At 47.5% G+C, this 12,650-nt stretch overlaps 1 protein-coding gene across 1 annotated transcript in view; it reads left to right on the forward strand.

Annotated features, from left to right (window-relative positions):
* The window catches only part of TCF7L1 (transcription factor 7 like 1), a 159,913-nt gene extending 156,224 nt beyond the window's left edge, over positions 1-3,689 (forward strand). The window contains exons 9-12 of the mRNA XM_079792787.1: positions 312-471; positions 555-662; positions 1,317-1,392; positions 2,371-3,689. Of these exons, the coding sequence (XP_079648913.1) occupies positions 312-471; positions 555-662; positions 1,317-1,392; positions 2,371-2,804 (778 nt within the window). The 3' untranslated portion in view covers positions 2,805-3,689. The remainder of the gene's footprint in view (positions 1-311; positions 472-554; positions 663-1,316; positions 1,393-2,370) is intronic.
* Positions 3,690-12,650: the final 8,961 nt, after the last annotated feature.

Below are 12,650 nucleotides of genomic sequence, written 5' to 3' on the forward strand. Positions count from 1 at the left end.
AGAGCCCACCCCTTGTTTCTGCCCAGGGCGCCTGCCCTTCATCTGTATCACCTGCGGCCAGTACAGCCCAGCCATCACCACCACCCTGCTCCTCCATCAGGGAATTCTCCTTCCATAGGGTGTGGCCTAGGTGACCCAGAGGGTTGGGTTGGAACTACTGGAGGCGCTCAGGTGCTGAGAGCAGCCACTGGCCACTGGAATTCGCATCGAGCAGCTCCCCTCCCCTCCCCAGAGCAACGGCTCTTAGTCGCAGTGGGAGGCAGGGGTTGGAGAGCTGGATGACAGCTGACACCTGCTAACCCACTTCCCAGGAAATCACCAGTCACGGTGAAAAAGGAGGAAGAGAAGAAACCCCACGTGAAGAAGCCTCTTAATGCCTTCATGTTATACATGAAGGAGATGAGGGCCAAGGTGGTGGCTGAGTGCACCCTGAAGGAAAGTGCCGCCATCAATCAAATCCTGGGAAGAAAGGTAAGACCGGTCCGACCCGCCAGGCTGTGTTGTCCCTGCGTCCCTTGCTCCCTGTCTCTGACCCTCTCCGCTCCCTCCCACAGTGGCACAACCTGTCCCGAGAAGAGCAGGCCAAATACTACGAACTGGCCCGGAAGGAGCGGCAGCTTCACTCCCAGCTCTACCCGACCTGGTCAGCCCGGGACAACTACGTAAGTGCTGCTCAGACCCCAGGACAGCATCGGCTCGCGGAAGGGGGAGGGAAGTTGACGACACGGACGGAGGACTCCTACGGCCTGGGGATGCCTGTATTTCTCTAGAAATAAGGAAGGCAGGTCCACAAGGACACAGTTCTGGTGTCCTGACAACAGACTTCAATTTGGGTCCCTCCCGCTTGATGGGACTCGGCCTTCGACTCCCTACTTCAGGGCTAGGGCTGGCGGTGGAATGTGGCCAGGGGTTCCTGGCCTGGGGCAGAGTGGCCAGCGCGGGACCTCAGCCAGCATGTCTCCGTCCCTGAAACTAGGCAGGTTTTTGTGTGTATGTTCTTATTTGCTTGCTTCTGCTCAGAGGGTTTGTAGCTGAATTAGATTTTTTCAGTGGGACCTAGGACCCCTCCAAAAGGTCAAGAACACTGTTCTAGGGAGAGAAATGGAAAAACAAGCCTGAAGTGCAGCGACAGGGTGGGGCCTTTCCAAAGACGGGACACCCGAGCTGGAGGGCAGGAATCAATGGGGAGGGGCACTCCACGAAGACACACTTCTGAGACTCGGGGGGGTTGAGTGGCCCCCCTTCTTATCTGGGCATCCCCCTGAAAAGCCAGGTGTTCTGTCTCTGTGGCCACTGCCTTCGGCCGTGTTTTTTAGGGTAAGAAAAAGAAGAGGAAGAGAGAAAAGCAGCTGTCGCAGACACAGTCCCAGCAGCAAGTCCACGAGGCAGAGGGTGAGTCTCCAGGAGCCGCTGCCTCTTCCCTTTGCCTCCCGCTGTCCCAGCTGCACCGCCTGCGCATGACACTGCACCGGGTGGACACAGTGACCGTGCTGGGTAACAGCCGCCTGTCCAGGGCCCCCGCCTCGTGTGCCCACGCGGGCATTACTGTTATCCTCGTGTTAGAGATGACCAGCGAAGAGCCGGGGAAGTTCAGGGACTGGATCCCAGCACTTTCTCACTTTGGACCTTGGGAGCTTTGGAACGCGCTTCAGTTGCGTCTTATTGGGGGGTTAGGTCCTGAAATCAGTACGTAAGGTAAAAACTGAGTGTGGTGGAAATCCCCTCAGGAAGGTGGATATTAGGGGCAGAATCAGCTTTGCTGCCAGTGTCTGGTTGGTCGAACACCAGAAGGAATAGTTGGCTCAAGTTCAGGGGCCACTTTGTGCCAAAAAAAAATGTGTGCACCAGAATCACACCTGGCACAGATGTTCACACTGTGACAAGCACTTAGTCACACCTCTCATCTCATGCTCACTCCAGGATGGGTATAAAAAGCCACCACCATCTAAGTTCTCTTCCTTCCATTCATCTACATATGAGCACACATACATAAATTATGAATATGCTGCAAAAATCCACTGCCTGCCACGCTGCTTAGCAGGTGCCACACTATTGCCGATAGTACCATAAACTAAAGATCATCCCCCAAGTGGTGAGATGTGGGCAGGGAAGACAATGATGCGGTAGAGGGAGCTGTCTGACCGGACTGAGTGGGTGGTGGTCACTGGCGTTGCCCCTTCTCTCTGCTCTAGGCATCCCTGAATGCAGCTCCCTCATCTTGAAAGCTTTGGATGCAATTCCAGGTCCTCGCTTCCCTCCCAGGAAGGATTCCTGTGTTTCCAGAGATGCAGTGCACAGCCAGGCCTCTTCTGCAGCCTCTGCCTCTCCAGAGCCACTAGCTGCTCACTCTTCCTTGTGTTTCTCCCCCAGGTGCTCTGGCCTCCAAAAGCAAGAAGCCGTGTGTTCAGTACCTGCCCCCCGAGAAGCCCTGTGACAGCCCTGCCTCTTCCCATGGCAGCATGCTAGACTCCCCGGCGACCCCCTCCGCAGCCCTGGCCTCACCGGCTGCCCCTGCTGCCACCCACTCGGAGCAAGCCCAGCCCCTCTCCCTCACCACCAAGCCAGAGGCCCGGGCCCAGCTGGCTCTTCACTCGGCTGCCTTCCTGTCAGCTAAGGCTGCAGCCACGTCCTCTGGCCAGATGGGCAGCCAGCCCCCACTCCTCTCCCGGCCCCTCCCCCTCGGGTCCATGCCCACAGCTCTGCTGACTTCTCCCCCTTCCTTCCCGGCCACGCTCCATGCACACCAGGCCCTCCCCGTGCTCCAGGCCCAGCCTCTGTCCTTGGTCACCAAGTCTGCCCACTAAGCTGCCCTGTGACCTATGCAGGCTGTCAAGTGACCCATCAAGTAGTAATGATTCAGAAGAGGAAGAAAAAAAAAAAGGAAACTTTATTGGTCAATATTTGACCACCCTGGACTGTTCTGTAAAGTGACTGGTAACAGCAGCACTTTACATTTTGTAGATGTAACCAGTAGCTGACCTTAAGGCTTTTTTAAAAAAACAAACAAAACCCACAAAAAAAAACCTTTAAAAGAAAGAACTGAAAAGTAGTGTGTCATTCTTCCCGTACGTGCAGTGGTGGGTGGACCTGGGCAAAAGACCCTCCTCTCTCTACCTCTGAGATGCGCCTCCTCCCTCCTCTCGCCTCCCCATGTGCCCAGCTCCCCACGGGGGCTGCGTGGCCACTGCTGCGACTCCTGGCCTGTTGCTTCTTCATCTAGATCCCATTCCTGGACATTTCTTTTGATCTCGCCCCAGTTCTTTGCTCAGCTCCATGGGTTCCTGCCTCCATCCTTTTCGTCCCTGCCCAGTGTAAGGCTGTCACCATGTGAGAAGACACTGCCTGGTTTGTCTCCACCAGCACCCCTTCCCCCGGCGGGCCCCACCCTCCAGCCTCCAGCTTTCGAGGGGAAAGGTCCTCTGAAATGGTTCTTCCCTACACACAAAGGGACTCAAGGTGCCTGCCACTTCCTTAGTGACGAAGTCCGTGTTCCACCCTTTACCAGTCAAGATCTCCCCCTCACAGTCCCAGAGCGGCAGACAGGAACTGCTCCGAGGCTCAGTCTAGCCGTCTGCCAAAGTTCTAAACACCCGCCCTCCCCGTCACCTCACATGCTTCTGTGTGTATTTCTTTTTGTTTTTATGGGGTTTTTGGAGCAATTTGAACTCCCAATAAGCTGTTTATTTTCACAAAAGAAAATAAAATTGCAGTTGCAAGACCTTTTGAGTGTCTTAATCCTTTTGTTGAATCCAGTCCCCTCCTTCATACCAAGCCCTGTGCTAGTCTTGTGGACGTGCTAAGATGATGAGCATTTTGGAGAGGGATGTAAAAGATGCCTGACACAATCAGACAAATCCAGCCCAGCCTCAAATGTTCATCAACCAATCAGTATCAATAACTGGAACCTTTGCCTTCTCTTTGCCTTTTAACTGCCAAGACATGAGAGGAATCCTTTGTCTGCTTTGCATGGTACCTAGCACTGCAATTAATTTTTCTGTAACAGCTTTATTGAGATACTAGGGGCCCAGTGCACCAAAATCGTGCACTGGTGAGGAGGGGGTCCCTCAGCCCAGCCTGCACCCTCTCGCAGTCCGGGAGCCCTCGAGGGATGTCCGACTGCTGGCTTAGGCCCACTAAGCCATCAGTCGGACATCTTTAGCACTGCCATGGAGGTGGGAGAGGCTCCCGCTACCACCGCTGTGCTTGCCAGCTGTGAGCCTTGCTTCTGGCTGAGCAGTGTTCCCCCTGTGGGAGCACACTGACCACAAGGGGCAGCTCCTGCATTGAGCATCTGCCCCCTGGTGGTCAGTGCACATCATAGTGACCGGTTGTTCCACAGTTCGGTCGATTTGCATATTAGCCTTTTATTATATAGGATTATATAGGATAATTCATATAACATATAATTTACCCATTTAAAGTGTATAAATTGGTTTTTAGTTGTGTTCAGAGTTGTGTACCCAACATTTGCATCACCTCCCAAAGAAACCCCATACATACCCTGTGTACATCACCCTCTGTTTCCTGCAGCCCCAAACAACCACTGATCTACTTCCTGTCTCTGGATTTGGCTATTACGGACATTTCATTAAGTAGAATAATATAATATGTGGTTCTTTCTCACTGAGTCAGCATATTTCATGTCCACCCATTTTGTGTAGTATGTCAGTACTTCATTTTTTGAAATTATGGTAGTTATATGTAACAAAATTTGCCATTTTAACCATTTTAAGTATACAATTCAGGAGCACTAATTATACTCATAATGTGCAACCATCACCACAAACTCTGAAACTTTATCACCCCAACTCATTCCTCCTCCCCCCAGCCCCTGGTACCTCTAATCTACTTTCTGTTTCTATGAATCTGCCTACTCTGAATATTTCATATAATTGGAATAAAAACGTTTGTCCTTTTGTGCCTGGCTTATGTAACTTAGCATAATGTTTTCAAGGTTCACCCATGTTGCTGCATGTATCAGAATTTCTTTTTATTTTGAGCCTTGGTAAAATAATTTAGTCTTCCTTCTCCTTTTTATGAGTACTTGCCAGGTTTTTTACTCTTCTTGGATATGTAGCTTTTTACAATTGTGGTAAAATACATATAATATAAAATTCACTATTTTAACTATTTTTAAGCAGACAATTTAGTGGTATTAAGTACATTTACAACATCATGAAACCATAATCACTATTGACTTCCAGAACTATTTCATCTCCCAAACAGCAACTCTGTACTCACTACGTAGTAACTTCCCACTCCCTTCTCCCCCCAGACCTCAAGAACTTTTAAGCTACATTCTAAATTATAGATTTGCCTATTCTAGGTACAGCACAGAGTTGAAGTAAGATAAGGACTTAGAATTACCTGTTTAATAAATAGATTCATATAATATTTGTCCTTTTGTGTCTGGCTTATTTCACCTAAATAGTAATGCATATTTTGCAACATACCATGGATTCTCTTGTGGATCACCTATGCTGTAGCCAAGAACAGCTATTCACAAATGAAAAATACTTCTTTTAGGAGCTTCTCTCAGGAGTCTGGAGGAGGGCAGCCACGGGCAATATCCTGTGTTGCAGAACAAACAGTACAAGAACACTGTTGGTGAGGTGAGAGGCATATGGAGAAAGATGCCAAGAAAGCAAAGCGTGTACACTCTGGAGAAACTCGCATGCATCAGCACACCAGAAGACATGAAAAACAAGTGTTTGCCGTAGCATTGTTTACAAGAGCAAAATCAAAACCAATCAGCCCAGCCAGTGTGGCTCAGTGGTTGAGCATTGACTTATGAACCAGGAGGTCGAGGTTTGATTCCGGGTCAGGGCACATGCCCAAGTTGTGGCTCTATCCCCGGTTTGGGGTGTGCAGGAGGCAGCCGATCAATGATTCTTACTGATGTTTCTCTCTCTCCCTTTTTCTCTGAAATCAATAAAAATATATTTTAAAAATAAAGTTAAATTACATGGAGGCCAGTTGAAATGTTCTATTTTGATCTCCCATGTCCCAACCTAAATATCCACCCACTCTCTCAACATTCTGCCCTACCATAGGCCTCAAGGTCAACCCCGGGTTCAACCCAAAGTCAACTGCTCTCCTGTCCCCTAGACCCCGGCCCTTCAACTCTTGGTACCTTGTTCTACCAGTCATAACTGTCTTGTAATCTTGGTCATTCTGTCATTAGATCTCCCCCCTCAGTCAACAAAAATGTTCAATTCTTTCCCATATTAGAAACGCTATTTCACATGCAAATTCCCAGAAAAGGTACTTTCTACATACCTTCCATTCACTAATCCAACTGCCACGAGGTTTTGCTCTCACCACTCCACTGAAATATGTAATTCTAAGTCCTTATCTTCCTTCAACTCTGTGCTGCATTTGATTTCACTTTCCTTCTAGAAACATTTGGTTCTATAACAACTGGGATCCCTCAAAGGATGATGAATAAAGAAACTGGAGACAAGATGATAGTGTCCCAGAAAACAAGTGACATGACTAATTGTAGCACTAACGCTACAAAAAAGCCTGCAGGATAAAAATTGTACATATGGCCCTAACTGGTTTGGCTCAGTGGATAGAGCGTTGGCCTGCAGACTAAAGGGTTCTAGGTTTGATTCTGGTCAAGGGCATGTACCTTGGTTGCAGGCTCAATCCCCAGTGGGGGGCATGCAGGAGGCAGCTGATCCATGTTTCTCTCTCATCGATGTTTCTGGCTCTGTCCCTCTTCCTTCCTCTCTGAAAAAATCAATAAAATATATTTTTTTAAAAATAATAACAATAAAATTTTAAAAAACCAACCTGAAAATAATCCAGATCTCCAATAAGAGAACTGTCACAAAAATTATGATAAACTCATAAATTACTTTTTATGAAACCATTAACAATCAATATTTTAACAATACTTAAATTAGTTAGGAAAACAGTTTCTATATTTTACCTTTGAATGCTCATATTTCCAACTACCTCCCTGACATCTCCACTTGACTCTCACAGGCATCCTAAACACATGACCAAAAGCAAATTCATTTTCTATGCCCCACCCCTATCAAATCTGATTCTCCACACCAGCGATTTTCTTTTTTAAAATGTATTTTTTATTGATTTCAGAGAGGAAGGGCGAGGGAAAGTTAGAAACATTAATGATGAGAATCACTGATTAGCTGCCTCCTGCACGCCCCCTACTGGGGATCGAGCCAACAACTGAGGTACGTGCCCTGACCAGGAATTGACCTCCACCTCCTGGTTCATAGGATAACACTCAACCACTGAACAACACTGGCCTGGCACACAAGCGATTTTCAACCGGTGTGCCCCAATAATTTTTAAAACATGCAATACCTGACTATTTAATCAGGGGCACTGACCTCTTTTCCCTTTCAGGGGTCCTCAAACTTTTTAAACAGGGGGCCAGTTCACTGTCCCTCAGACCGTTGGAGGGCCGGACTATAGTTTAAAAAAAACTATGAACAAATTCCTATGCACACTGCACATATCTTATTTTGAAGTAAAAAAACAAAACGGCAAAAACACCCGCATGTGGCCCGTAGGCCGTAGTTTGAGGACGCCTGCAGACTGTCAAGTTTTTAAAAAATGAGCTGAAACCGGTTTGGCTCAGTGGATGGAGCGTCGGTCTGCGGACTGAAGGGTCCCGGGTTCAATTCCGGTTAAGGGCATGTACTTTGGTTGCGGGCACATCCCCGGTGGAGGGTGTGCAGAAGGCAGCTGGTCGATGTTTCTCTCTCATCGATGTTTCTAGCTCTCTATCCCTCTCCCTTCCTCTCTGTAAAAAATCAATAAAATATATATTTTTTAAAAAATGAGCCCTGGCTGGTTTGGCTCAGTGAATAGAGTGCCAGCCTGCAAGTCCTGGGTGCAATTCCAGTCAAGGGTACATGCCTGGGTTGCGTGCTTGATCCCCAGTAGGGGGTGTGCAGGAGGCAGCCAATCAATGATTCTCATCATTAATGTTTCTATCTCTCTATCCCTCTCCCTTCCTCTCTGAAATCAAAAATTATTTTTTTAAATAATAAGTCTAAAAAATGAAAATAGCCAACACAACAATAGCCATCTGGTATGAATTAATCAAAAGTATAACTATTTTTTGTCATATCAGCAAAAGGTATGTTTTTTGGTGTGCCACAAAATTTTACTAATTAGTTTATGCATGCTATGAAAAAGGTTGAAAATCACTGCACCACACCTTCACCATCACCCCTCCCCCCCATATGCAATCCATTTTTAAGGCCTGTTGATATTATTAACTCCTAAACTTATCTTTCTTTTAATATACACTGAATGGCCAGATTATTATGATCTCTGAACGCATAATAATCTGACCACTCAGTGTATATCCTATATAATAAAAGGCTAATATGCAAATTGTCCCCTAGACCAGGAGTTCGATCAGCAGGCAGGCCAGCCAACCGCCCATGTCCCCTCCCCCTGGCCAGGCTGACCAGACTCCACCCATGCATGAATTCATGCACCGGGCCTCATATATATATCCTATCTAATAAAAGAGAAGCATGCAAATTGACTGTACCTCCACTACACCCACATGCCACGCCCACCAGCCAAACAGGAGCGAGTATGCAAATTAACCCAACCATGATGGCAGTGGCCACAGAGCTGGAGCAAGCAGGAGACTTGGGTAACCCCCAGTGATGGAGGAAGCCAAGCTTCCCACCACTCTGACCTGCCCTGGCTTCCGCTCAAGGCTACAAAGTTTCCATTAGAGTAGATAAATAAATCCCAGATACCAGGGCCTCCACTTGGGTCGCCGGGGGGCATGGCCAGCCTGCAAACCACCACAGGCCCCTTGCCCAGGCCATCCACGCCCCAAGGGAACTCCCACCCTGATCCGGGACAGCCTTCAGGACAAACCAGCCGGTCCCCATCCGTGCACCAGGCCTCTATCCTATCTAATAAAAGGGTAATATGCAAATTGACCATCACTCCAACACACAAGATGACTGCCCCCATGTGGTCAAAGATGGCTGCCCCCATGTGGACACAAGATGGCTGCCACAAGATGGCCAGCAGGAGGGCTGTTGGGAGGGACCAGGCCTACAAGAGAGGGCAGTTGGGGGTGATCAATCCTGCAGGGAAGGGCAGTTGGGGGGGACCAGGCCTGCAGGAAAGGGCAGTTAGGGGTGACCAGGCCTGCAGGGGAGGGAAGTTTGGGGGGATCCAGGCCTGCAGGAGAGGTGTGTTGGAGGTGGGGACCAGACCAGCAGGGGAGAGCAGTTAGGGGCAATGAGGCTGGCAGGGGAGGGCAGTTAGGGGTGACCGGGTTGGCAGGGGAGGGCTTTTGGAGGGGACCAGGTCGGCAGGGGAGACCAGTTAGGGGGTGATCAGGCTGGCAGGCAGAAGTGGTTAGGGGCAATCAGGAAGGCAGGCAGGCGAGCAGTTGGGAGCCAGCAGTCCTGGATTTTGAGAGGGATGTCCAACATACCAGGATCAGGCCTAAATGGGCAGTCGGACATTCCTCGAGGGGTCCCAGATTGGAGAGGGTGCAGGCTGGGCTGAGGGACACACACACCCCTGTGCACGAATTTCGTGCACCAGGCCTCTAGTATCTATATATACACGCTGAGTGGCCAGATTATATGCATTCAGAGATCATAATAATCTGGCCACTCAGTGTATATTTTTACTGATTTCAGAGAGGAAGGGAGAGGTTGCAAGAGGGATTAGAAACATCAATTATGAGAATCATTGATGGGCTGCCTCCTGCATGCCCCATACTGGGAACCAAGCCTGCAATTCGGGCATGTGTCCTGACTGGGAATGGAACCGTTACCTCTGGTTCATAGGTTGATGCTCAACCACTGAGCCACATTAGACGGGCTCCAAAATTTATCTAAGTCCTTCCATTTCTCACCATTCTTACTGTCTCTATGCTAATCCTACTTGGACTACTGTAACAATCTCCTAATTCATTAACTCCTAAATCTATTCTTCTCCCTCCACCCCAGATTTATCTTCACAAATTTCCAATTTGGAGCCCTGGCTGGGTGGCTCAGTTGGTTGTAGCACTGCCCCATACACCAAGGGGTTGCAGGTTTAATTCCCAGTCAGGGCATATAACCCAGGTTTCAGATGTTTCTCTCTCTCTCTCTCTCTCTCTCTCTCTCTCTCTCTCTCTCTCTCTCTCTCCTTCCCTTCCAGTCTCTCTAAAATTAATAAAAACATATCCTTGGGTGAGAATTTTTTTTCAAATTTTCACCTAGGATTATATCTTTTTCCTATTTAAACCTCTTTGATGGCTTCTCATTACTATTAAGATAAAATGTACAACCTGGTCATGGCTCACAATCTGTAGGATTTGGACCCTTCTTTCCTTTCCTGCCTAGTAATGTGGACACACGATCAGGCTTAATAATTTGCCTTTCCCTTCCCTGAACATACCCCTACTAAACCACTATTCTTTAATATTAGTCCAATATTTATGGGAGTTGGAGAGAATTTTCTTTTAGATACAAATTCATTTACCAATTCCCTTCCTCTTGCCAAAGCAGGGTCAGGGTTCTGAAATAATTCAGTAATAGATTTCTCGCTTCTCTCTGATCCTCATTCTCTCCTCAGTAATGAGGGTGTATATAAGAGAGATTTTCTTACAACAGAGAAATGTTGAGAAGCACTATTAAGGTGTTTTTAAACAACAAACTATACTTATGCCATGTACAGACTTACAACGAACTAAAACTGCATGCAATGTAACCCAAATATTGTACTCAGCAGACTACAGAGGAGTGCTATTGCCCTGGCAGCTGCAGTCCCTTTCGGTGGGATTATATTGCAGTCTGAGTTAACTGGCACATTTTCTGATGCACTTTTGTGTCCCATAAAGATTTATGTTCTGGACAACTCCCAGGTCATTGGCTCTTTAACCTAACCATTCTTTTGGTTCTTTGTTATCTGACAATCCTATCCTTAGCTTTAGATTTACACAAAACATCAGCTTCTCACCAGCCTGCAGGCCTTGACACATCCTGTACACTCAGCCAGGAAAGCGTCCCCTCCTCCTCCCTCAACCTCACCTGGGAAACGCCTACACACTTAGGTCCTCAACTCAAAGGTCTTTCTCAACAGAGTTCAGTTTCTGTACTTTATTTCTTTGAACACACACTCATTTGTGTAAGTATCTGATTAATATTCGTGAGTACTCTAGATTACATGTTCCATTAAGTTAGGGCCTGTCATTATTTTTAAATCACTGCGTGTCTACAAAGCACCTAGCCTGGCCAATGTGCATAAAATGATTTCAAGCAAGTAATGTATAAACATAACAGTTATTATAAACAGTGGGATACAACACTATTTACCCAATGATTATAATTTGGGAGAAAATGAATATGCATAGAAAAAAGACCAAGAAATTACATTTAAGAAGGAGAAAATAAGTACATTTGTATTTATGTTTTTTTTAATACATTTTTTATTGATTTTTTTACAGAGAGGGAGGGAGAGGGATAGAGTTGGAAATACTGAGAGAAACAACGATCAGTTGCCTCCGCATGCCCCCTACTGGGGATCACTCCCGAAACCAAGGTACATGCCCTTGACCAGAATAGAACCTGGGACCCTTCAGTCTGCAGGCGGACGTTCTATCCACTGAGCCAAACCAGCTAGGGCTGTATTTACGGTTTTTTAAAAACACACACAAGCCCTAACCGGTTTGGCTCAGTGGATAGAGCTTTGGCCTGTAGACTGAAAGGTCCTGGGTTCTTCGATTTCAGTCAACAGCATGTATCCTGGTTGAGGGCACATCCCCAGTAGGGGGTGTGCAGGAGGCAGCTGGTTGATGTTTCTCTCTCATTGATGTTTCTGGCTCTCTAGCCCTCTCCCTTTCTCTCTGTAAAAAAAAAAAAAATCAATAAAATATATTTAAAAAAAAAAAAAGACAAGAGATACAATTCTCAAAAAAAAAAATAAAAACACACACAAAATGAAAACAATAAACTAATGTAAGTGGTACCCTGTGAAGGGGTAGTTTTCTATTTTTTAGAAATCCCATTTTGATTTTGTATATCATTAGAATGTATTAGCAATCAAAAAATGTTAAATGTTTGCAAGACATAAAACAAATTAAAACATAAATAGTGATATCTCGGAACTGTGGGGCAAAGATTTTGCTTTCTACTTCTACACGATCGCTACATTTTCTACAGTTTACATGAGTAGCTTTAATGGTCAGGAAAAGGATGCATTTAGGAAAGGCCTTTGGCGACTTGAGGGCAGTTTCCGGAGCTGGGGCAGAGGGGAGCTGGGATGGCTCTGCTTGGGCGGGAGAGACCTGAGCCGGGCACGTCGGTGCGCTGCGGGGAAGAACCTTGAGAAAGGGAGACGTTAAAAAGGCGACCGGAGGATGGGGCGGGCCCTGCCCGGGCGGCGTCACTCCCGTGGGGCCGTCCACAGGCCAGGGGGCTCCCGCTCAGCCTGTATTGTCTCGGAAGCACGATGGGAAAGAAGGAAAGGGGAGTGACGTTGGATTGCGGTTGCTACGGAGCAAAGAAATCAGGCAAAGGTGGACGCACCCTCCATGGGGACCGTAGGGTGCCGCCAATGAGAAGAGCTGCACAGCGGGGAGGAAGCGCCACACCTCCCGACCTTTCCCCAGACCCGCCCCTTCGCGGCGGCGCGGCGGG

This window comes from Cnephaeus nilssonii (genome assembly GCF_951640355.1).
Source record: "Cnephaeus nilssonii genome assembly, chromosome: 15".
Lineage (NCBI taxonomy): Eukaryota > Metazoa > Chordata > Mammalia > Chiroptera > Vespertilionidae > Cnephaeus > Cnephaeus nilssonii.